The sequence below is a fragment of the Amblyraja radiata genome, chromosome 1 (genome assembly GCF_010909765.2).
Source record: "Amblyraja radiata isolate CabotCenter1 chromosome 1, sAmbRad1.1.pri, whole genome shotgun sequence".
Classification (NCBI taxonomy): Eukaryota; Metazoa; Chordata; class Chondrichthyes; order Rajiformes; family Rajidae; genus Amblyraja; species Amblyraja radiata.
Window position 1 is genome coordinate 119,945,379 of NC_045956.1, and position 25,978 is coordinate 119,971,356.

Consider the following 25,978-nt stretch of genomic DNA (forward strand, 5'->3'; position numbering starts at 1 on the left):
TACAGCATTGACAGCTCAGTTGGTGAAATAAAACATTAAAATAATTGCCAGAAGAATAATTTGCATCTAGAAGAACCGTAAGTATTCAGATAGAAATATATTTTTAAAATTTATTTAGGCCAACATCGTACATCAACAAAATAATGCAAAGACTCTATTGTGTGGTACCCGGACGTGACGTCAAAGGACGAGAAGCCGAAGCAAAGAAGTGGCCAAATAACCGAATAGAAACAAAGCCGAAACGCCAAATAACCGAAAGCGTACGAAGCCGAAACGCCAACTAACCGAAAGGGTGGGAGGCCTAAAAGCAAACAAACCAAAAGGGCGGGACGCCTAAAAGCCAACTAACCGAAAGGTTGCGTCGCCTAAAAGCAAACTCACCGAATGGCCGCTCTGTCGAAACACCACCTACCCGAAAGGCTGTGTCGCCTATAAGCTAACGAACCGAATGCCCCTCAACAGAACAGTCAAATAACGGACGTGACATTGCCGGGGGGCGGGCTTGTCAGCGATTGGTCCAACCCCTGCATCCATCACATCACTGTCCGGTGGAGACGGGAGGGTAGGGGTCATTTTCACTCACAAGCCATAGGTGATTTGGGCACTCTGAACCCGAGCACCAAGTTGTCAGCGGCCGAAGGTGCGCATCCCCCGCGGCAACATTTTTGTTTTTAAATCTGCCAAAGATCATAGAGTGGACAGCACCTACCAAACAATGAAGGCACTATGAAACCAGCTGCCGCAAGCCCTTCCCACAGGACGGGGTTTTAACTTGGCATTAAAAATCAAAAAAGAGTTACATTGATTTAAAAACAAAAATGTTACATGTATAAATAGTTCTTACATTCGGTAACCTGGTTAATTAAGTGGTGGAATTATTTCCCTGTCCTAACTATGCCTTTGCTTTAGCCAGTGGGCACATCCATTCCATCCCTCTCTCGCAAAGATGTGAGATTTCATAAATAGCACACTTGGTTGAATAGATGCTAGTGGCATGTAAAGCGTCTCTTCCATGCGAGCAATACCCGAAGCCGATGAAATGAGACAACTGTCACACCAAAGATAGACACAAAATGCTGGAGTGACTCAGTGGGACAGGAGAGAAAGAATGGGTGGCATTTCGGGTCTAGACTCTACAGACTCAGTCTCAGGACTGAAGAATGGTCTTGGCACGAAACGTCTCCATTCCTTCTCTCCAGAGATGCTGCCTGTTCCACTGAGTCACTCCAGCTTTTTGTGTCCATCTTCGGTTAAAACAGTTTACAGATTATCTGATGTTTTGTGCGTGGGAGCTTATGTGCTTTCCGCAGGCAACCAGACGGTAATAAATAGAACGTGCTTCTTGTTGTCAAGGGGGGTGGGGGGGGGGGGGGGGGGGGGGGGGGAGTGGGAGGAGATAAAATTGTTCATTGTCATGCACACTTGTCATCTGGCCCGCCAGGGAATGTGTGTGTGTCCCCATGTTTTGAAAGCGATTTACTATGCCCCGAGCTGTCTGTCCCCGCGGCCGGTGTGGGGGTGAATCACACCGTGGGTGTGGGTGTGGGTGTCAGGGTCCGGGGGTCGGGGGAATGACCCTGGGTGGGGGTTGAGGTCCGATGACGATGCATCGCGGTCAGTGACTGTGTGGGCGGAAGGAGCAGCCTTTCCCACACCTCCGCTCCACCCGACCCACAGCCCGTCACAGTGCGGCTGCATGGGGGAGACGAGGCGGAGGGTGGCCGTGGCCGTGGGAGAGTGGGGGCTGTCCCGAGGGATGCACACCATCGGCCGCTTACAACTTGGTGCTTGGGTTCAGATTGACCAGTCACCTATGGCTTGTGTGGGAAAATGACCCTCACCCTCCCGTCTCCACCGGCCAGTGATGTGATGGACGCGGGGGTCTGGACCAATCGCTGAAAAGTTCTGCCCCCCAGCAATGTCATGTCCGTTATTTGACCTTTCTGTTGAGCGGCATTCGGTTCGTTGGCTTGTAGGCGACGCAGTCTTTCGAGTAGGTGGCGTTTCAGCAGAGCAGCCATTTGTTGAGTTTGCTTTTAGTTGACGCGGCCTTTCAGTTAGTTGGATTTTAGGCGTCCCGCCCTTTCAGTTAGTTTGCATTTAGGCGTCCCTCCCTTTCGGCTAGTTGGCGTTTCGGCTTCGTATGCTTTCGGTTATTTGGCGTTTCGGCTTTGTTTCCATTCGGTTATTTGGCTCCACTTCTTTGCTTTGGCTTCTCGTCCTTCGACGCCACGTCCGCACACGCTATTGTGTACCTACAAAAATTGCAATTTGGTAGGTGAATGAAGCATCAAATTGTTACATTTCAGCAAAAGTTGCATAAACTATGAGAGCAAAATTATACCACATATTTGGTGTGTTCTTCTCTTTGAAAGATGACAACACTTTGGCTCGTGATTTGTACTGATTCACTGGATTCTGTCAATAGAGAACTGGATAAAGGGCCTGTCCCACTGTACGAGCTAATTCAAGAGTTCTCCCGAGTTTCCCCTGATTCGAACTCGGAGAATTACAGTAATAGCCGCTCGTAGGTACTCGGGGCTCTCGTGGACATTTTTCAACATGTTGAAAAATCTTCACGAGTCTTCACGAGCTTACCGCGTTTCCCGAGTACCTGCCGTTAGCGTTACGAGCCGCTAGGAGATTTCCCGAGCCGACGTACCCGCTACGTACATTCTACGTGCTTACCACGAGTTTGATTTTTTTTTTAAAATGGGAGAGCTCTTGAATTACCGCGTACAGTGGGACAGGCTCTTAACTTCTTGACTGGGACAGAGATTGCATTAAAATTACACGTAATTTACAATTTGACATAGAGTGTCCTCCATAATGTTTGGGACAAAGACCCATCATTTATTTATTTGCCTCTGTACTCTACAATTTGAGATTAGTAATAGAAAAAAATAACACATTGTTAAAGTGCACATTGTCAGATTTTTATTAAAAGGCCATTTTTATCCATGTTGGTTTCACCATGTAGAAATTACAGCTGTGTTTATACCTTGTCCCCCCATTTCAGGGCACCATACTGTTTGGGACAAATGGCTTCATATGTGTTTGTAATTGTTCAGGGTGTTTAAATGCCTCCTTAATGCAGGTATAAGAGAGCTCTCAGCACTTAGACTTTCCTCCAGTCTTTCCACCACCATTGGAAACTTTTATTAACATGATGTTAATCAACATGATGTTAATCGCTGTTTATCAACATGAGGACCAAAGTTACATAGAAACATAGAAAATAGGTGCAGGAGGAGGCCATTCAGCCCTTCGAGCCAGCAACGCCATTCATTGTGATCATGGCTCATCGTCCCCAATCAATAACCCGTGACTGCCTTCTCCCCATATCCCTTGACTCTACTAGCCCATAGAGCTCTATCTAACTCTCTCTTAAATCCATCCAGTGACTTGGCCTCCACTGCCCTCTGTGGAAGGGAATTCCACAAATTCATAACTCTCTGGGAGAAAAAGTTTTTTCTCACGTCAATCTTAAATGGCTTCCCCTTTATTCTAAGACTGTGGCCCCTGGTTCTGAACTTGCCCAACATTGGGAACATTTTTTCCTGCATCTAGCTTGTCCAGTCCTTTTATAATTTTATATGTTTCTATAAGAGCCCCCTCATCCTTCTAAACTCAATGAAAGTCAATGAAGCAATTATGAGACAGAGAAACAAGAATAAAACTGTTAGAGACATCAGCCAAACCTTAGGGTTCCCAAAAAGAATTGTTTGGAACATCATTAAGAAGAAAGAGAGCACAGGTGAGCTTATTAATCGCAAAGGGACTGGAAGGCCAAGGAAGACCTCCACAGCTGATGACAGAAGAATTCTCTTTATAATAAAGAAAAATCCCCAAACACCTGTCTAACAGATCAGAAACACTCTTCAGGTGTCAGGTGTGGATTTGTCAATGACCATTGTCCACAGAAGACTTCATGAACAGAAAGTCAGAGGTTACAGAGGATGCAAATCACTGGTTAGCCGCAAAAATAGGATGGCCAGGTTACAGTTCGCCAAGTACTTAAAAGAGCAACCACAGTTCTGGAGAAAGGTCTTGTGGACAGATGAAACGAAGGTTAACAAATCAGAGTGATGGCAAGAGCAAAGTATGGAGGAGAGAAGGAACTGCCCAAGAACCAAAGCATACCACCTCATCTGTGAAACACGGTGGTGGGGGTGTTATGGCCTGAGCATGTATGGCTGCTGAAGGTACTGGCTCACTTATCTTCATTGATGATACAACTGCTGATGGTAGTAGCATAATGAATTCTGAAGTGTATAGACACATCTTATCTGCTCAAGTTCACACAAATGCATCAAAACTCATTGGCCGGCGGTGCATTCTACAGCAAGACAATGATCCCAAACGTTCTTCCTCGACCAGAGGAGCAACCTATACCCAGCCACTGACACTCTCCTCCGCTTAGCGGAGTTGGTCCTCACCCTCAATAACTTTACATTTGACTCCTCCCATTTCCTCCAAACACAAGGCGTAGCTATGGGCACACGCATGGGCCCCAGCTACGCCTGCCTCTTTGTCGGGTACGTTGAACAATCCTTGTTCGACGCGTACCAGGGCCCCATCCCCGACCTCTACCTCCGCTACATTGACGACTGCTTTGGTGCCACCTCCTGCACCCACACACAACTGACTGACTTCATCCACTTCACCACCAACTTCCATCCGGCACTCCAATACACCTGGACGATTTCCGACACTTCCCTACCATTCCTTGACCTCACCATCTCCATCGCAGGGGACAGACTCCTGACCGACATACATTACAAACCCACTGACTCGCATGGCTATCTGGACTACACGTCTTCCCACCCTGCCCCCTGTAAAGACTCCATCCCCTACTCCCAATTCCTCCGCCTACGCCGCATCTGTTCCCAGGACGAGACATTTCATACCAGGGCATCGGAAATGTCCTCGTTCTTCAGGGAATGGGGATTCCCCTCCGCCACCATAGATGAGGCTCACACCAGGGTCTCATCCATACCCCGTAACACTGCTCTCTCTCCCCATCCTCGCACACGCAACAAGGGCAGAGTCCCTCTGGTCCTCACCTTTCACCCCACCAGCCGGCAAATACAACACATAATCCTCCGCCATTTCCGCCACCTCCAACGTGACCCCACCACTCGCCACATCTTCCCATCTCCCCCAATGTCTGCCTTCCGCAAAGACCGCTCCCTCCGCAACTCCCTCGTCAATTCTTCCCTTCCCTCCCGCACCACCCCCTCCCCGGGCACTTTCCGTTGCAACCGCAAGAAATGCAACACCTGTCCCTTCACCTCCCCCCTCGACTCCATTCAAGGTCCCAAGCAGTCGTTCCAGGTGTGACAAAGGTTCACCTGCATCTCCTCCAACCTCATCTACTGCATCCGCTGCTCTAGATGTCAGCTGATTTACATCGGTGAGACCAAGCGTAGGTTGGGCGATCGTTTCGCCGAACACCTCCGCTCAGTCCGCAATAACCTACCTGACCTCCCGGTGGCTCAGCACTTCAACTCCCCCTCCCATTCCCAATCCGACCTCTCTGTCCTGGGTCTCCTCCATTGCCAGAGTGAGCAACAGCGGAAATTGGAGGAACAGCACCTCATATTCCGTCTGGGGTCCTTGCGTCCTTACGGCATCAACATTGAATTCTCCCAATTTGGCTAGCCCGTGCTGTCTCCTCCCCTTCCTTAACCCTCTAGCTGTCTCCTCCCACCCTCCCATCCGCCCGCCCTCGGGCTCCTCCTCCTCCTCCCCTTTTCCTTCTTTCTTTCCCCACCCCCCATCAGTCTGAAGAAGGGTTTCGGCCCGAAACGTCGCCTATTTCCTTCGCTCCATAGATGCTGCTGCACCCGCTGAGTTTCCCCAGCAATTGTGTGTACCAATGATCCCAAACTTACTGCTAAAGCAACAAAGGAGTTTTTCAAAGCTGAAAATTTGTCAATTCTTGAGTGGCCAGGTCAATCACCTGATCTGAACCCAATTGAGCATGCCTTTTATATGCTCATGTGGTGTACAGAGGCAAATAAATAAATGTCCCAAACATTATAGAGGGCACTATGGTCAATAAGGTCTCTTGAATTAGTATTTCACTGTCCATTAACTAGAGAAGAAATTCACAGGATTGTTTTCCAAAACAGGCCCTATGTTTATTTGTTTAGGAAGGAACTGCAGATGCTGGAAAATCGAAGGTAGACAGAAATGCTGGAGAAACTCAGCGGGTGAGGCAGCATCTATGGAGCGAAGAAAATAGGCAACGTTTCAGGTCGAAACCCTTCTTCGGGCTGATGTGAGGGTGGGGGGGGGGGAGGAATAAAGGAAGAGGTGGAGCCAGGGGGCTGAGGAAATGCTGAGAAGGGGAGGAGAATGTAAGGACTACCTGAAATTAGAGAAGTCAATGTTCATATCGCTGGGGTACAAACTGCCAAAGCGAAATATGAGGTGCTGCTCCTCCAATTTACGGTGTAGAGAAGTCAATGTTCATACCGCTGGGGTGCAGACTTAGAGAAGTCAATGTTCATGCCGCTGAGGTGCAAACTTAGAAAAGTCAATGTTCATACCGCTGGGGTGCATACTTTGAGAAGTCAATGTTCATACAGGTTCAGAAGGTTAGTTCGCAATAACCAACCTGATCTCCCGGTGGCTCAGCACTTCAACTCCTCCTCCTACTACAAATCCGACCTTTTTGTCCTGGGCCTCCTCCATGGCCAGAGTGAGGACCACCGTAAGTTGGGGGAGCAGCACCTCATATTTCGCTTGGGCAGTTTGCACCCCAGCAGTATAAACATTGACTTTTCTAATTTCAGGTAGTCCTTACTTTCTCCTCCCCTTCACAGTTCTCCTTCAGCCCTCTGGCTCCACTTCTTCCTTTCTTCCTCCCGCCCCCCCCCCCTCCACCCCCCCTCACATCAGTCTGAAGAAGGGGTTTGAGCCGAAACGTTGCCTATTTCCTTCGCTCCATAAATGCTGCCTCACCCGCTGAGTTTCTCCAGCATTTTTATCTACCCTATGTTTATTTTCCTGTTTTATTTTTGCTTCCTCCATGAGCTACTAGTGAAGGGATAAGAAATGTGGGGTAGTAAGTCTTTGGTAATAATACTCCATATCATTAAAGTGGGCACGTGTGATAGATTTTGCACATAATTCTTCATCATCCTCAACATCTCTCTAATGTATGGGAAAGTTGATGCTATCTTCCTGCAATGGTTGTTTTATTAATTGCTCTCACTTTATTCCATTCTTAACAATCTGTCAGCAACCTAAGTCCCAAATAACAGCAAGAATTGAAGAGCTGATATTTACAGCTTATTGATATGATTCTCTTAAAAAAAAAACTATTGTTGCTGCAGTTCCTCAGTCAAACAATCATATTGTCTCCCGTCACATTGAAAAAGCAGAGACTGCATCCTGTTACAGCTGACTCCCATTACGTGGTGCACTTTGATAACTGATAATATCAGGTTCTCATAACTGAAGGAATTTAATTTCATGAGCATCAGAGCACAAAATTAGAGGTTTTGCAGATAGTGAAGATGGTTGTGAAAGATTGCAGCAGGATCTTAATCGATTGGCCAGGTGGGCGGAGGAATGGTTGATACAGAAATGTGTGAGGTGTTGCATCTTGGATGTCGAACAAGGGCAGGACCAATACAGTAAATGGTAGGTCTCTGGTTAGTGTTGTAGAGCAGAGGGATCTAGGAGTACAGGTGCATGGTTCCTTGAAGGTCGAGTCACAGGTAGATAAGGTGGTCAAAAAGGCTTTTGGCACTTTGGCCTATTTAGTATAGAAGTTGAGATGTCATGTTGCAGTTGTATAAGATTGCGGTGAGACTGCAGTTAGAATATTGTGTTCAGTTCTGGGCACCATGTTATAGGAAATATATTATCAAGCTTGCAAGAGTTCAGTAAAGATTTACAAGGATGTTGCCAGGACTAGAGTGTGTGAGCTATAGGGAGAGGTTAAGTAGGCTGGGTCTCTATTCCATGGAGCACAGGAGGATGAGGGGAGATCTTATAGAGGAAATCATGAGAGGAATAGATCGAGTAGATGCACAGAGTCTTTTGCCCAGAGTAGGGAAATCGAGGACCAGATTCATACACAGGTTCAAGGTGAAGGGGAAAAGATTTAATTGGAATCCAAGAGATAACTTTTTCACACAAAGGGTGGTGGGTGCATGGTACAAGCTGCCAGAGGAGGTAGTTGAGGCCGGGACTACTCCACCGTTTAAGAAACAAGTACATGGATAAGACAGGTTTGGAGGGATATGGACCAAGCGCAGGCAAGTGGGACTAGTGTAGCTGGGACATTGGTGGCCGGTGTGGCCGAGTTGGGCCAAAGGGCCTGTTTCCACACTGAATCACTCTATGACTCTATAAAATGATTGAAAGCAATCTATTTGCACAAGAAAAACTGTACCAAGTGTTCTGTTTGATTTGCAGAGCATGAAATGAGGAGCCAGTACAAGCTGACATGTCAAGTCAAAGATTAAAAGAGTGATCAAAAATATGGCAGAATTAGTTGAGATGTGAACTATTCTTCTGATTAAGTGCAGGTTGAAGAATGTGAATGCCAAATTTAATTTTCCCTGAAAGATCAGTTGGTAATTTTGTACTGGGACTCAGTTATTGGCCCAAATGTTGGAGGAAATACCATCAGTTGATAGTGATAAATGTATTCAAAACATTACACTTTTATATGATCTTGAAGTCTGTTAAAATAATTTGTAGTGTGTGATTGTTTTTCCAGGAATGGGCAATAACGTACGTTTCCATAATACGAATCGGATGTAACGTGAGTGATGAATTGGAGAACATTATTTGCATTATGCAGGCCAAACTGGTTATAATGCAATTTCAGGCAGCAACCAGAGAACCACTTAAAAGTTACTTTGGAAATTGACATGCAAAAACTAAACTGGCCTTGGATTTAAACAGTACAGGGATAAAAAAATATATTTTTATGCTTCCACTCTCGACACAGTAATCAGACATTATTGTCTCTTAAGAACACAGCTTCTACTTTAATCAAGGATGGCCACTGAAATTGACAGGCAATCATTTATATTAAAACCCTCTCGTTCCAAACTGCCTATCTCCATTGACATAATTATCTTTAGAACATGACTTTCCATAGCACAAGGTTTCTCAGAAATGCAACTATGATGTTATAGCAGAACTACCTTTATATTCATTTTTATCATAAAAATGTTGAGTGTACCTTTAGAGTGATCGAGTCATACAACATGGAAATAGGCCATTCGGCCCAACCTGCTCCTGCCGACCAAAATGTCCCATCTACACTAGTTTCACCTGCCCACATTTGGCTCATAAACCTCTAAACCTTTTCTATCCATGCACCTGTCCAAATGTATTTTAAATGTTGTTATAATATCTGCCTCATGGGCCTGTCCCACTAACCCGACTTTTTTGGCGACTGCCGGGACCCGTCATAGGTCGTTGCAGGTCGGCGAAAATTTTCAACGTTGAAAATTCAGCGGCAACCAGAAAGACGCTACTACTCTTTGGGCGACTGAGGAGACTACTCACGACAATACAGGCGACACCCTGGCGACATGTCGCGGGGTGAAGCCTGCATGGTCATGAGTAGTTGCCCAGAGAGTCGTACCTTGTTCTGGTCGCCGTTGGATTTTCAACATGTTGAAAATGTCCAGCGACCTGTAACAACGTATGACGGGTGCCAGCAGTCGCCGAAAAAGTCATGTAAGTGGGACAGGCCCATCAACTACCAGCTCTGGTAGCTCATTCCATGTACCCACCACCTTCTGTGTGAAGTTCCCCTCCGACCTGTTTCCTTAACAGCATTGTTAAAAACATGCTCAAAATCTTTGACGAAGATCCATTACCTGCTCTTCACGGGTTGGTCCTTTCTTTGGCTTTTGTCTGCGTATTTCTTCATATTTCTTCCTTTCATTTAGATAGTCTGCCAGTGCATTATTTGGAGCTGGTTCAGTCTCTGCAACTAAATAAAAGTAATTTAAAAAAAAATTGCATGCTGGAGGCAAATGCATTCTATCCAATGTAAAAGACGTGTGTGTGAGAAGGAATGGGTGATGCTTTGGGTCAAGACCCTTCTGTAGACGATGCATGGATTTAACCTGGCATTTATGGCCCAATCTGCTTATGGTAGTATGAGGAATCTTTTGGAGAGAATAATCTACTTCAAATTTAACTGACACATATTTACAATATTTAAATAAGTATAAGCACAGATTTTTTAAATCCAAAGCATATTTAATTACAATGATTATATCATGGAAAGCATTGTACAGTTAATATTTTGGGTATAGATTTTCAGTAGCAAAATATTTTTATTGTGATACCAAGCATTCTTCCATCAAAGCCAAGGCAATTTGTTATATGTATAAGAAGGAATTGCAGATGCTGGTTTAAACCGAAGATAGACACAATAAGCTGGAGAGAAGGAATGGGTCACGTTTCGGGTCAAGACCCCTCTTCAGAATTTGTTATATATTTGTCTTAGTGTGGACACCTCTGATTAGACTATGTTGTGTCATACAATAAAGCTGAAGGAATATCACATTGATATTAATTGCATATTGCATATAAACAAAATAATGTTGCTATTTTGCAGATGATTATTCATCATCAGTTTAAATGAAGATCAAGAAGATTGGATCAGTTTACCCATACCAGATATTGGTATGAAAAGATCTGCTCCAATGCCATAATTCACATTGAATTCTCAGGTGTCAATTTCTAGGGTATCATTATTTATTCAAAGGGCTTTGTTGATTAGGATGTAGAAAAAGTGCTGGAACAACTCAGTAGGTTAGGCAGCATCTCTGGAGGACTCGGAGCGCTGACTTTCGGTTCTGAAGAAGGCTCCTGACCCAAAACGATGCTGATCTATGTACTCCAAAGATGCTACCTGACCCACTGAGTTACTCCAGCACTTTGTGTTCTATGCAAGATTCCAGCATCTGCAGTTCTTTGCCCTCTATCTGTTACTAACGATGTACACTTTTAAAAACCTTTTCCCCCCCAAATCGTTATTTTCATTGCTCTAGAGATAATGACGAGTATAGACATTTTGTGAATAAACATAAAACGTTCTGAACCTAAAATAAAACTAGAAAATGCTAAAAACACTCAGTGGTTCAGGCAGCATCTGTGGAAAATAAACACAGTTGACATTTCAGGATTCCCTCTGTTAACATATGGCCTTTATTTGGTCTTTATATCAGATTTTGAGCACCTGGAGTTGTTTGATCTTCAACTTTCTGATGCTGCATGTTTTTTTGTGAGTCTTTAACTACACAGACCACACTACCATGTTTGCTGTTATACCAAACTCAATCATAATGGTATGCTTCTGCAGAAATGTTTAGTCATTGACATATATGGGAAGTCAATATTTAAACACGATTTGGAAATGTGGAAATAGGAAAAAACAGTAAAAACTTTCAAATGTGAAAGTAATCATTTTGGATGTATCGAGGAAATGCAATGGAATCAGTGGATGTGGAGGTTGTTCCTGCAGAGTTGCCATTATGTGACTTTATGTGCAAAAGGATAAACTCAGTATAAAAGGTCTTTCCCCAATATTTTAATGACGTTTACTCTCTACTCAAGTACTAATATAGGAACAAATGCAAAACTAAAGGCATCTTGATTAACAGGTATTTCTTTAAGTCATATCAGAGCAAGATGAGGCATTGGAGTTGAGCTGTCTTGGGTCACATACGAACATCCAAAGTGTTGGCAATTTTAAAGTGCATTGTCGATAAATCTCAGAGTCTGACCAAGTGCATCCCTGGACCTTCTTGGAAGCTGGGAGGATAATGCAGAGGTACTTTCAGCATCTTTAGCCACAGGTGAAGTTCCAGAAGACTGGAATGCTGTATTGTTATGTAAGAAGTGCAGTGGACTACAGGCTGGTGAGCCTGACATTTCTACCACCATATGGATTGATACGGACTGATTAGAGATGGTCAGCATGCTTTTGTGTGGGAGAATTGTGGGTCACAAATCTGATAAGAGATTTTTGAAGGCCAGCCAGTGGATTGATGAGGGCAGGGCAATGAACATTGTTAGAATGGACTTTAGCAAGGCCTTTAATGTTAATAAATTTGCAGATGCCACCAAAATTGGTGGTAATAGTGGACAGTGAGAAAGGATACTTAAGTTCACAACAGGATCTAGATCAATCGGGAAGGTGAGCCAAGGAATGGCAAATGGAATTTAACTGATGTGTGAGATGTTACACTATGTCATTTTAAATACATACATTTCTAAATTATTTTATTTTTATGGATCAATCTCATATTCATTTAAAAAATGGTAAAATGCTTTCTGCAGCCTATGAAATCAAAGAGTATCAGGTCATTCCAGAGTAAGAACTCGAGAAATGGGTGCAGTATATATGATGAGCGTTTCACGGCACTGGGCTTGTACTTGCAGGAGTTTAGAAGAATAAGGGGGGACCTCATTGAAACGACCGAATAGTTAAAGGTTTGGATAAAGTGGATGTGGAAAGGATGTTCGCATAGCCTCAGAAGTAAAGGATGTTCCTTTAGAAAGGAGATGAGGAGGAATTTCTTTAGTCGGAGAACTTTGTTGAATCTGTGGAATTCTTTGCCACAGAAGGCTGTGGAGGTCAAGTCAATGGATATTTTTAAAGCAAAGATAAATAGATTCTTGATTAGTACGGGTGTCAGGGGTTATGGGGAGAAGGCAGGAGAATGGGGTTAGATCGGAGAGATGGATCAGTCGTGATTGAATGGCGGAGTAGACTTGATGGGCCAAATGGACTAATTCTGCTCATATCACTTATGACCTTATGAGTATTCACAGGCTGAAGGTTTTGTACTGTGTGAAACATATTCCACCTCATTGGATGCCAATTGAGGGTGTAAAGGTTCAGCTTGTTCAGTCCTATACAATTTACAAAAAAATTGTGGGTGGCCAGTGAGCCTGGGCACCTGGCTCGTTCAAGAACGATCTGACTCATTGGAAAGTAATTCCTGATATTAATGCCTTAATTTAGAGATGAATACCTAGAAAATGGTTCATTATGCAAAATTTCATAAATCAAAAAGGCTGGGCAAAATGCATTATTCACATTTCAATACAGAGCATTCCTATGTGTAGCTTTGTTATTATAGACATATATTCCAAAGTGTCAATGGCATTAAAGTAAAAATCTGTAAATCCATGCACCATAAATCAAGGAATTACTGCATCTGACAAAATGTGATGAAAGATAAAGTAATCAACAGTTCTTAAGAGGTCCCTTAAGGTAGCAACCGAAAATCTTTTATTGTCGAGGGAAGGAAATTTTAACTACTTCAATTGGTGGCAATGGATTGGGCAGTCCTTATAACAGAGCATTTTGCACTCTGTCCCATTTTCATTAAAACACTGCTGGCCACAATTATAAATGCCGACTGCAGTTAAGTGGCTGAAATGACCACAAGAAGTAGGTGGAAAATTCATAAATTTACATACTGAAATCTGATAACTTACTTTTGAAGACACAGAACAAAGAGGAGCTGAGAACTTCCCTTGATTCCACAAAGAAAGTTGTGACTTTCCTTGCTTATTACTACATCCTCCGCCATCAACTTAACTACTGGCTGACATATAACACGAGTGTGTTGGTGGATTTTGATGGACTTTTTCATCTACTGGTGGCTTACAACTGACATTCAAAATTAAAACACACCAGCTCAAATTCTGACTTGCAAGAGCATTTGCATCTACCCTGAAATTGTATGGTGGTTAAAACCAAAATATTTATGGAATTGCAGATCTTTTCGCCAATAGCAATCTTTCATCGATTAGTTCAGTTTCACAAAAAGTGTACTCATGGGAAAGGATAAAGTTTTTGATTGCACCACCTGATGTTACTTGATTTGCTGTTGGCTCAATGTAACTAATTCTCTCAGGGTATCCTGGCACCTGGTTTGGATTGTAGGGCTATTCTCATACTTTCTATTCTTTTCCTTCTGTACCCAGCCACTCAAAACTCCCAAAAATGTCTGGCTTTTAAACAGCTTGAGAACAGCTGTGAAACCAGCCTGCTTTGCAACATGCATTTGAGATACTATAATCGAATCCAGCTGTTTGGACTGTTGAGGCCAAAACCAACTATAATCATCTCTTTTTTTTTGTTGGATGATCCTTCACAGCTGTCAGCAATACTCTTCATCTTTGTACTAACTGATTTAAGTCGCTTCTCTAGTACTAGAAACTGACTAGTATATCAGATGCTGACTGATGTTGCCTACAGGCACTACGGAAGGGCAGATATCATACTACTCCAGCTGTTGTCACTAAATACCATTCTATAGTTTGAAGGTGATTTTGACAGCATTCCTGCTTTGTCCTGTCACTCAGGCAGAGGCAACTACAAATCATCACTGATGTTGTGGCAACAAGGAGAAAAAAACAGAATTCTTCAGCATAAACAGCATAACAGCATAATCTTGCCAATCTTAAAGTTCACCATAAAAACAAACCAGTGTTCTTTAAAATACCCCAAGGCTGCTGCTCTCATAAATAGCGTAATAGTTTGTTGCAAATTAATTTTGCAAATCAATGTTTTGTTGCAGCTCGCCTTTTATTAACTGATAGATTGCGGAAAAAATAATCACTTGAAGCTGATAATAAAATGATTAAATTCCTAAAACAATAAATTCAACACAAAATATACTTGAAATTCTTTTAACGTTTTAACGAGCAGGAAGGTGGTAGTATGACTTTATCAGGATGTTTTTTTAACCACAGATGAAAGACTGACTATTAGAAGTTCTCAATAATAAGTTAATACACATCGTTAAAACAGGAACAGAAAATGATACGTCAGTTATTTCACAAATAAAATACACAAGACAATGCACATTTAATTAATTTTGTAAAGAGATTAAGTTGTACCACTGTAGCAAAGTACTTTATCTCTAACTGAAATATTGATGCAACTCTGGTCACTGCACCATTGGAAGGCTGCAAATGTCACAGAACATAGGAAAGATTAAGTAGAATGGTTCCAGGGATGTGGAGCATCACTACCTGGAACTTGGAGACATTAATTTTGTATCCCCCCCTACAGCAGAGTGTTTAAAAGTGATTTGACAGAGGTGTTCAAGATCATGGTCTAGACAAAGTAAACTTTCCTTTGGCAGGAAGAGCAGGAACCAGAACACAAAGATTTAAAGTGAATATCAAAAGAACCAAGAATGATGAAGAAAAACCTTGCAATGAGTAGTCATGATCTGGAATTTATTATCTTCAAAGGTGGTGGAAGCAAATACATTTATTACTTTCACATCCTTCTAAAAAGGGAACTGAATAGATACATGAGGGACAATGTAAGGCAGAGCTGCAGCTGGGAACAGAAAGATTTAATTGCTCTTGCAGACAGCCTGCACAGGCTCAATGGGTCTAATAGCTTCCTGCAGAATTGTGACGTTTACGTTTGTTAACCAGTTGACCTGTACAGCAAAGCACTGATAGATGGACTGAAATAGACGTATGTTGGGGGGGGGGAATCAGACTTTAAAAATTACTTTTATTTTAAAAGGTAAGATTAGCTGTAATGTATGTTTCTATGTTCTATATCAATAACTTTGAGGAGGGGAGTGAGTATCGGATATCTAAGTTTGTCGATGAAATGAAAATGGAAGGGAGAGCTGTGATGAGGACGTTTGTACTCTGCAATGGGACATGGGTAGTGCGGGTAATGACTTGGCAAATAAGAGTTTAATGTAGGAAACTTTGAGGTCATACACTTCAGTTAGAGGAATCAAAAGACAGGCTATTATGTAATTGAAGAGAGATTACAAATGAGTGCACTGTAGGATCTATGAGCATTTGCACATGATGTTATCATTCAGAAGAGATTCAAAATACCAATGTCTGCGTTGGGAGGGTTTTCCTATCACAAACAGCTAACAAAGTTTAGAGTTTAGAAGAATTGGGTGCAAGGAATAATATTACTGAAACAAATAACATCTTGAAGCAGTGTAACAGGGTATAAATTGAGATATTCATTAATGGTAATGGCTCAAATGAAGGAACATAGTTACAAGATAAGAGTTGATCATTTAAAGCTGAGATGTGTTTGGCATTTCTTCCCAAAGGTGCGGTTGAATCTTTGGAAATCTCTGCCCTGAAGGTTCGTGAAGGATAGATCACTGGAAGTATTTAATAAGGAGGTAGATATAATTTTGGAAGATTAGGGAATTTGGGGATCTAGCATAGAAGAGATGTCAGGGGGCATATCAGTTATGATCATATTGATGGTAGGTCAGGCATGAGGGTCAAAGTGACCAACTTCTGCTCCATTTTCCTGAGCTATGTTCTTGTATTAGCTTTGTAAAATGCCACTGTAATTCAACTTTACAGCCAAATGTTTGTGCCTTCCACCACAGTGATGAATGCTGTGGTGGATGTTTGTGTTACAGTTTTATTGTGTGTTCTTTATTATTGTACTGCTGCTGACAACCCAAATTTCCACCAACCCTGGTTGTGTGGTAATAAATTATATCTAATTATATCTAATCAGTTGCAATCACTTAAAAATCGTTCTTATTTAATTTTTCCTCTCGCCAAAGAAGCTTTCTTCTGGAAATGAAATAATCAATGAAAAACATAATTTCAAAAACATTACTGCTTAGAATTCTCTCACCAGGTGCTCAACTTTTCAGCATCGTGCAATGGCAAAATATTCCATATTTGGTGAGCTACATTTTGGTTTCACCATGTAGAAATTACAGCAGTGTTTATACATAGTCCCCTCATTTCAGGGCACCATAATGTTTGGGACACAACAATGTCATGTAAATGAAAGTAGTCATGTTTAGTATTTTGTTGCATATCCTTTGCATGCAATGACTGCTTGATGACTACAGTTCATGGACATCACCAGTTGCTAGGTGTCTTCTCTGGTGATGCTCTGCCAGGCCTGTATTGTAGCCATCTTTAGCTTATGCTTGTTTTGGGGGCTAGTCCCCTTCAGTTTTCTCTTCAGCATGTAAAAGGCATGCTCAATTGGGTTCAGATCAGGCGATTGACTTGGCCACTCGGCCACTAGGACTGACCATTTTTTAGCTTTGAAAAACTCCTTTGTTGCTTTAGCAGTATGTTTGGGATTATTATCTTGCTGTAGAATGAACCGCCGGCCAATGAGTTTTGAGGCATTTGTTTGAGCTTGAGCAGATAGGATGTGTCTATACACTTCAGAATTTATTATACATCAGCAGTTGTATCATCAATGAAGATAAGTGAGCCAGTACCTTCAGCCATACATGCCCAGGCCATAACACCCCCACCATCGTGTTTCACAGATGAGGTGGTATGCTTTGAATCTTGGGCAGTTCCTTCTCTCCTCCATACTTTGCTCTTGTCATCACTCTGATATGTTAATCTTTGTCTAATTTGTCCACAAGACCTTTTTCCAGAACTGTGGTTGCTCTTTTAAGTACTTCTTGGCAACTGTAACCTGGACATCCTATTTTTGCGGCTAACCAGTGGTTTGCATCTTGCAGTGCAGCCTCTGTATTTCTGTTCATGAAGTCTTCTGCGGACAGTGGTCATTGACAAATCCACACCTGACTCCTGAAGAGTGTTTCTAATCTGTCAGACAGATGTTTGGGGATTTTTCTTTATTATAGGGAGAATGTTTCTGTCATCAGCTGTGGAGATCTTTCTTGGCCTACCAGTCCCTTTGCAATGAGTAAACTCACCAGTGCTCTCTTTCTTCTTATTGATGTTCCAAACAGTTGTGTTTGGTAAGCAAAGGTTTGGCTGATGTCTCTAACAGTTTTATTCTTGCTTCTCAGTCTCATAATGGCTTCATTGACTTTCATTGGCACAACTTTGGTCCTCATGTTGATAAACAGCAATAAAAGTTTCCAAAGGTGACGGAATGATTGGAGGAAAGACTAGGTGCTGAGAGCTCTCTTATATTTAAACACCCTGAGCAATTACAAACGCCTGTGAAGTCATGTGTCCCAAACATTATGGTGCCCTGAAATGGGGGGGGGGGGCTATATATAAACACAGCTGTAATTTCTACATGGTGAAACCAAAATGGATAAAAATGTATTAAGATATGACAATGTGCACTTTAACCACATGTGATTTTTTTCTATTACAAATCTCAAATTGTGGAGTACAGAGGCAAATAAATAAATGATAGGTTTTTGTCCCAAACTCTGTATAAGATCCCTTCTCATCCTTCTAAATTCCAGTGAATACAAACCCAGTGGTTCCATTCTTTCATCATATGACAGTCCCGCCATCCCGGGAATTCATCTTGTGAACCTACGCTGCACTCCCTCAAAAGCAAGAATGTCCTTCCTCAGATTAGGAGACCAAAACTGCATACAATACTCCAAGTGTGGTCCCACCAGCGCCCTGTACAACTACAGAGGGGCCTATTTGCTCCTGTACTTCAATCGTCTCATTATAAAGGCCAACATACCATTAGCTTTCTTCACTGCCTGCTGTACCTGCAAGTTTACATCCAGTGACTGATGTACAAGGACACCCAACTCTCGTTGCACTTCCCCTTTTCCTAATCTGACACCATTCAGATTAAAATCTGCCTTCTTGCTCTTGCCACTAAAGTGGATAACCTCACATTTATCCACAATATACTGCATCTGCCATGCATTTGCCCACTCACTCAACTTATCCAAGTCACCCTGCATTCCCATAGCATCCTCTTCACAGGCCACGCTGTCATCCAGCTTTGTGTCATCTCCAAATTTGTGAATGTTACTTTTAATTCCTTCGTCTAAATCATTAATAAATATTGTATATATCTGCGGTCCCAGCATTGAGCCTTGTGGCACCTCACTAGTCACTGCCTGCCGGGCTTAGCTGCAGGGAGAGGTTGGACAGACTTGGAATGTTTTCTCTGGAATGTGGGAGGTTGAGGGGAGACCTGATAGATGAATAATCAACTATGAGAGTTACAGGTAAGGGAGATAGTCAAAACCTTCCAGTGTATAAATATTAGAGACTAAAGGGCAAAGCTTTAAGGTGAGATGAGCAGAATTTAAGACAAATGTGTGGGGCAAGTTTTTTTTTGACACAGAGGATGGTAGTTGCCTGGAACACGCTTCCAGGGGTAGTGGTGTTGGCTGATATGGTAGTGGCATTTATGAGGCTTTTGGATAGGCATGTGCATGTGCAGAGAATGCTGGAATATGGATAATGTGCAGGCAGGTGAGCATGTTTGGCGCAGACAATGTGGGCCGAAGGGCCAGTTCCTGTGCTACACTGTCTTTTTATGTTGTATGTATAATTTGTCCAGAACGGGATGAATATAAAATAGACATGTAACCTTCTGGGCCTGTGAGATGCGAGGCCTTGTGTAGATCAAAAACTTTTGGAGAAATCTTTGTTGTCCTTGGTACAGCTCATACAAATTAAGAGTCTACTGAAGAGCAAATATTAGAAACAGGCTACAGTAATCCAAATCATTAGGGGAGTAAAATGCTTTGAATCAATAATCCATCTTTGTAGGTGATCTTGTATGATATTTATCAGCTAAAAATTTAAGCCCCAAATTCTCTCCAAAAATACCTAGAATACCATATTCTTGCTATTGAGGGAGTGCAGCGTAGGTTTACAAGGTTAATTCCCGGGATGGCGGGACTGTTATATGCTGAGAGAATGGAACAGCTGGGCTTGTACACTCTGGAGTTTAGAAGGATGAGAGGGTATCTCATTGAAACATATAAGATTGTTAAGGGCTTGGACATGCTTGAGGCAGGAAACATGTTCCCGATGTTGGGGGAGTCCAGAACCAGGGGCCACAGTTTAAGAATAAGGAGTAAGCCATTTAGAACGGAGATGAGGAAACACTTTTTCTCACAGAGAGTGGTGAGTCTGTGGAATTCTCTGCCTCAGAGGGCGGTGGAGGCAGGTTCTCTGAATGCTTTCAAGAGAGAGCTAGATCGGGCTCTTAAAAATAGCGGAGTCAGGGGATATGGGGAGAAGGCAGGAACGGGGTACTGATTGGGGATGATCAGCCTTGATCACATTGAATAGGGCCAAATGGCCTGCTCCTGCACCTATTGTCTATTGTCTAATACATTAAAAATGTCATATCCATTTAAATCTTTTAGGCACATACGCTTGCTGATAATATTGCAATTACAAATTTTTAATTGTCCACATTAATAAATGAAACTAGAGACAAACTAACATTTGTTAATATTTCTTCTTGTCATGAAACCAATATAATAATGCACTAGTGCTAATTGGCATCTCAGATTCCATTAAAAAAAATGTGCAATATAATTTATAATGTAAACACACAAGGCAAAAAATATGATTAATGTTAAGTAAACTTGAATTTATAGCTTTTGAGGGACAGAGTTCCAAATTTCAAATGTTCTAAATCTCAATTGTTCTGTGAGAGACCCAATTATTCCATCATAAATTCTTATATTCACATCGATAATTTAAGCTGGCTGATCAAATTCTCACCTTGCATTAATGTTCCTTGGACAATTTGGCCCGACAGTACAGTTTTAATTTTTTTTATATTTGCAGCTCCATAATCTGAACTTCTGAGGAACTTCCAGCCAACTCAACATACACCTTGTCCTTCACATTCCCTACGCTTTGCTTTACTGGAGGTAGTTAAATGGGATAGAATTGCATTTACATCCCATAGTCATAAAAACATAGAAAATATGTGCAACAGGAAGCCATTCGGCCCTTCGAGCCAGCACCGCCATTCATTGTGACCATGGCTGATCATCCCCTATCAATAACCCGTGCCTGCCTTCTCCCCGTATCCCTTGACTCCACTAGCCCCTAGAGCTCTATCTAACTCCCTCTTAAATCCATCCAGTAAATTGGCCTCCACTGCCCTCTGTGGCAGGGAATTCCATAAATTCACAACTCTCTGGGAGAATTTTTTTTTCTCTCACCTCAGTCTTAAATGACCTCCCTTTTATTCTAAGACTGTGGCCCCTGGTTCTGAACTTGCCCAACATTGGGAACACTTTTCCTGCATCTAGCTTGTCCAGTCCTTTTATAATTTTATATGTTTCTATAAGTTGCCCCCTCATCCTTCTAAACTCCAGTGAATACAAGCCTAGTCTTTTCAATCTTTCCTCATATGACAGTCCCGCCATCCCAGGGATCAATCTCGTTAATCTACGCTGCACTGCCTCAATCAAAAGGATGTCCTTCCTCAAATTAGGAGACCAAAACTGTACACAATACTCCAGATGTGGTTTCACCAGAGCCTTATACAACTGCAGAAGAACCTCTCTACTCCTATACTGAAATCCTCTTGTTATGAAGGCCAACATTCCATTAGCTTTAAAGGTACACAAAAATGCTGGAGAAACTCAGGAGCGATGGAGATAGGCAACGTTTCGGGCCGAAACCCTTCCTCTTCACTGCCTGCTGTACCTGCACGCCAACTTTCAGTGACCGGTGTACAAGGTGTACAAGGACACCCAGGTCTCGCTGTACCTCCCCCTTACCTAACCGGACCCCGTTGAGATAATAATCTGCCCCCTTGTTTTTGCCGCCAAAGTGGATAACCTCACATTTATCTATATGACCTCACATTATCTATACAACCTCACATTTATCTATAATATATAGTCACATTATTCTTTTCTTTTTAACCCCGATTTTATTCAATAGCCATATTTTAAAACACATGACAATCAGTGTATATATAATCGGGTTAATTTATTTCTTATACTTGTTTCATCTGAAAGCTACAATTGGAATTACCTGGTTATAAGTAAAATTACAGTGCCAAAGACTATAATTAGGAACAATCTATTGAGTGGAAAAGAAAAAAGTAAACTGTGATCCAAAAGACTTAATTATTATAAGCAATTCAACACATTGTATTTTTGATACATTTAAAAAACACTGCAAAATTTACAGAATGATAATTGTGTGTTTGTATATATCGAACACTTTTTTTTTCCAGATTCTTGAATGGAAAACACCAAGAAAGAGTAAAAGAGTTATGAACATGTTATTGAACACCTGAACATGATGTACAGAAATACAGAAGAAATACAGGTCCGCCGAGGCTTCCGCGATCTCCCAGTTGCTAAACACTTTAACTCCCCCTCCCATTCCCATAATGACCTTTCTGTCCGAGTGAGGCCAAATGTAAATTGGAGGAACAGCACCTCATATTTTGCTTGGGCAGATTACAATCTGGTATGAATATTGATTTCACTAACTTCGAGTAACCTATGCTTTCCCTCTCTCTCCATCCATCCCCCACCCTAGATCTACGACTAGTTTCACTATCCCCTTGATTAATTTTACTGTTTGTATGCCTCGTGGTCACCTTCCCCAGCCAACAATGAATCATTCTACATTTCCTTGAACATTGTCTGCTTTGATCTGTCGTTTTCACACCTTGCCCTTCCACATATCTCTAGTTTCTCTCTCCCCTGACTCTCAGTCTGATGCAGGGACCCGACCCGAAGGAATTTCTCTCCAGACATGATGCCTGTTCTTCTGAGTCACTCCAGCATTTTGTGTCTCGTTGGTGTAAACCAGCATCTGCAGTTCCTTCCTACACAATATAAACCATTCCACTGGTTGATGTAATTAAGTGACAATGTTTGGTTGAATGGAGTGCAAAGCAATAAACAACTTTCATGCAAAAGCAAATGCCAAGAGGTTTAAAAGTAAGCATATGAACTGATATGTAGAGTACATTTTGTACCAGCAAATTAGCCTATTATTCTTTCAAACTCTGAGATCTTAAAACATATTCCAGAAATAGGTGTCCCTTGGATTAAAATTTGTTAGTTTAGTATCCTCAATCAGCAATTATAATTAAAAATAAGTATTTTAAACAAACACATGGATAATTTGGGGGGGGGGGGGGGGAGAAAGATGGATTATTTGTGATTCAATTATTATAATAAACATTAAAGCTAGATGTCGACTTTAAGGAGGAGGATTTTGTTAGCAAGAGGGTGGTGAATCTGTGTAATTAATTGCCATGCATGGTTGTGGAGGCCAATACATTGGGTATGTTTATAGTGGAGATTGATAGGTTCTTGATTAGAAGGGGCTTCAAAGGGTGACAGGAACAAGGCAGGAGACTGGTGTTGAGAGGAAAAAATAGATCAGCCACCAAGATTGATTGGTAAAGTAAACTAAGTTTAGAAAGATCTAGAAAGATAATAGATAAGAATGTTTAAGAAGGAACTGCAGATGCTGGAAAATCAAAGGTGGACAAAAATGCTGGAGAAACTCTGCGGGTGAGGTAGCATCTATGGAGCGAAGGAAATAGGCGATGTTTCGGGTCGAGACCCTTGTTAGTTGATTTGGATTGACTGTATTTTTTTCTCCCTAGTTATCATTGTTTTTTAGCTGCGAATTGAGCCCTGACTTGACACAATTCTTACGATGGGAATTAGCATTTGGTCACACATCCGAGCATACTGATCTTTAGCAGTGGTATGAAATAAGCGACCCAAAACATCACCCATTCCTTCTATCCAGAGATGCTGCCTGTTAGAGTCATAGAGCCCAACCTGCCCACACAATGTCCCAGCTACACTAGTGGATCCCACTTACCTGCGCTTAGGCCATATCCCTCCTAACCTGTCCTATCCATGTACCTGTCTGTTTCTTAAACGATGGAATAGTCCCAGCGTCAACTATCTCCTCTGGAAGCTTGTTCCATACACCCACCACCCTTTGTGTGAAAAAGTTAGCCATCGGATTCCTATTAAATCTTTTCCCCTTCACCTTGAACGTATGTCCTCAGGTCCTTGATTCCCCTACTCTGTACAAAAGACTCTGTACATCTACCCGATCTGAGTTGCTCCAGCATTTTTTTGTCTAGCCTGTGTAGAATTTAGCCACTACAAGAACTAGTGGGCAGGTACATTTTGTTTTAATAAATGTGTTTGCAAAAATGAATTTTAATAATTGAATAGGAAAAAATGAACTTGTTTAGGTTTATTATTGTCACATGTACCGAGGTAAAGTGAAAAGCTTGGGATGGCCATTGTAGACAGAACGCAGGTGTCCTGCAAATCAGTCACCTGATGTCTGTGCTTGGTGTCACAGATGTAGAGAGGGGGCATTGAATGCACCAAATATAATAAACAAGGATGGAGGAGGTGCACATGAAACTTTTCCTCACCTGGAATGGCTATTTAGCTCCGTGGATGGTGGTGACAGTGGAACCGTAGGTATAAGTATTGTACCTCCTGCAGTTGCTGGGGAAACTGCCAGGGATCAGGGAGGGATAGTAGGGGAGGGATGATTAGACCAAGGAATCACATAAATAGTTATCCAAGCAGAGGGAAGAAAGAAATGGGGATGTGGTGGGATCTCATTGCAGCTGGAGGAAATGCCAAAAGATGATGTGTTGGATGTAGATGTTAGTATAGTGGTGCCTCAATGGCCATCTCCCCTCTCTTACACAATTATCAAAAGGCAACAATTCTGACCCCCTCTCCCCACCCTGTTGCTGCTCGACGCACTGTTTCTCCAGAAGATTATTTGCGGCTCCATTTTAAAGTATCTGCAGTCATTTACAGTGCATTCAGAAAGTATTCAGACCTCTTTACTTTGTCCACATTTTGTAACGTTAGACTTATTCTAAAATTGATTAAATTCATTTTTTTGATCATCAATCTACACACAATACCCCATAATAAAAAAGCGAAAACAGGTGTTCAGAAATTTTTGCAAAGTAATTAAAAATAAATAACTGAAATTTCACATTTACATAAGTATTCAGACCTTTTGCTATGACACTCAAAATTGAGCTTAGGTGCATCCCGTTTCCATTGATTATCCTTGAGATGTTTCTACAACTTGATTGGAGTCCACCAGTGGTCAATTAAATTGATTGTACATGATTTGGAATGACACACACCTGTCTATATAAGGTCCCACAGTTGACAGTGCATGTTAGAGGAAAAACCAAGCCACAAAGATGAAGGAATTGTCTGTAGACCTCCGAGACAGGATTGTGTCGAGACACAGATCTGGGGAAGGGTATAAAACAATTTCTGCAGCATTGCAGGTCCCGAAGATCACAGTGGCCTCCGTCATTCTTAAATGGAAGAACTTTGGAACCACCAGGACTCTTCATAGAGCTGGCCGCCCAGCCAAACTGAGCAATCTGGGGAAAAGGGCCTTGGTCAGGAAGGTGACCAAGAGACCAATGGTCACTCTGACAGAGCTCCAGAGTTCCTCTGAGGAGATGGGAGAACCTTCCAGAAGGACAACTATATCTGCAGCTTTCCACCAATCAGGCCTTTATGGTAGAGTGGCCAGATGGAAGCCACTACTCAGTAAAAGGCACATGACAGCCCGTTTGGGGTTTGCCAAAAGGCACCTGAACAAGATTCTCTGGTCTGATAAAACCAAGATTGAACTCTTTGGCCTGAATGCCAAATGTCACGTTTGGAGGAAACCAGGCACAGCTCATCACCTGGCCAATACCATACCCACAGTGAAGCATGGTGGTGGCAGCATCATGCTGTGGGGATGTTTTTCAGCGGCAGGAACTGGGAGACTAGTCCGAATCGAGGGAAAGATGAATGGAGCAAAGTACAGAGAGATCCTTAAAGAAAACCTGCTCCAGAGCGTTCAGGACCTCAGAATGGGATGGAGATTCACCTTGCAACAGGACAACGATCCTAAGCACACAACCAAGACAACGCAGGAGTGGCTTTATGACATTTCTGTGAATGTGCTTGCGTGGCCCAGCCAGAGCCTGGACTCAAACACGATCGAACATCTCTGGAGGGACCTGAAAATAGCTGTGCATTGACGCTCCCCATCCAACCTGACAAGAGTTTGAGAGGATCTGCAGAGAGGAATGGGAGAAATTACCCAAATACAGGTGTGTCAAGTTTGTAGTGTCATACCCAAGAAGACTTGAGGCTGTAATCGATGCCAAAGGTGCCTCAACAAAGTACTGAGTAAAAGGTCTGAATACTCATGTAAATTTGAA

General features: G+C 42.3%; 1 protein-coding gene across 1 annotated transcript in view; it reads right to left on the minus strand.

The window, feature by feature from the left end:
* cwc27 (CWC27 spliceosome associated cyclophilin) overlaps positions 1-25,978 on the minus strand; it is a 199,290-nt gene that overhangs the window by 27,263 nt on the left and 146,049 nt on the right. The window contains exon 12 of the mRNA XM_033029888.1: positions 9,861-9,976. Coding sequence (XP_032885779.1) covers positions 9,861-9,976 — 116 coding nt within the window. The remainder of the gene's footprint in view (positions 1-9,860; positions 9,977-25,978) is intronic.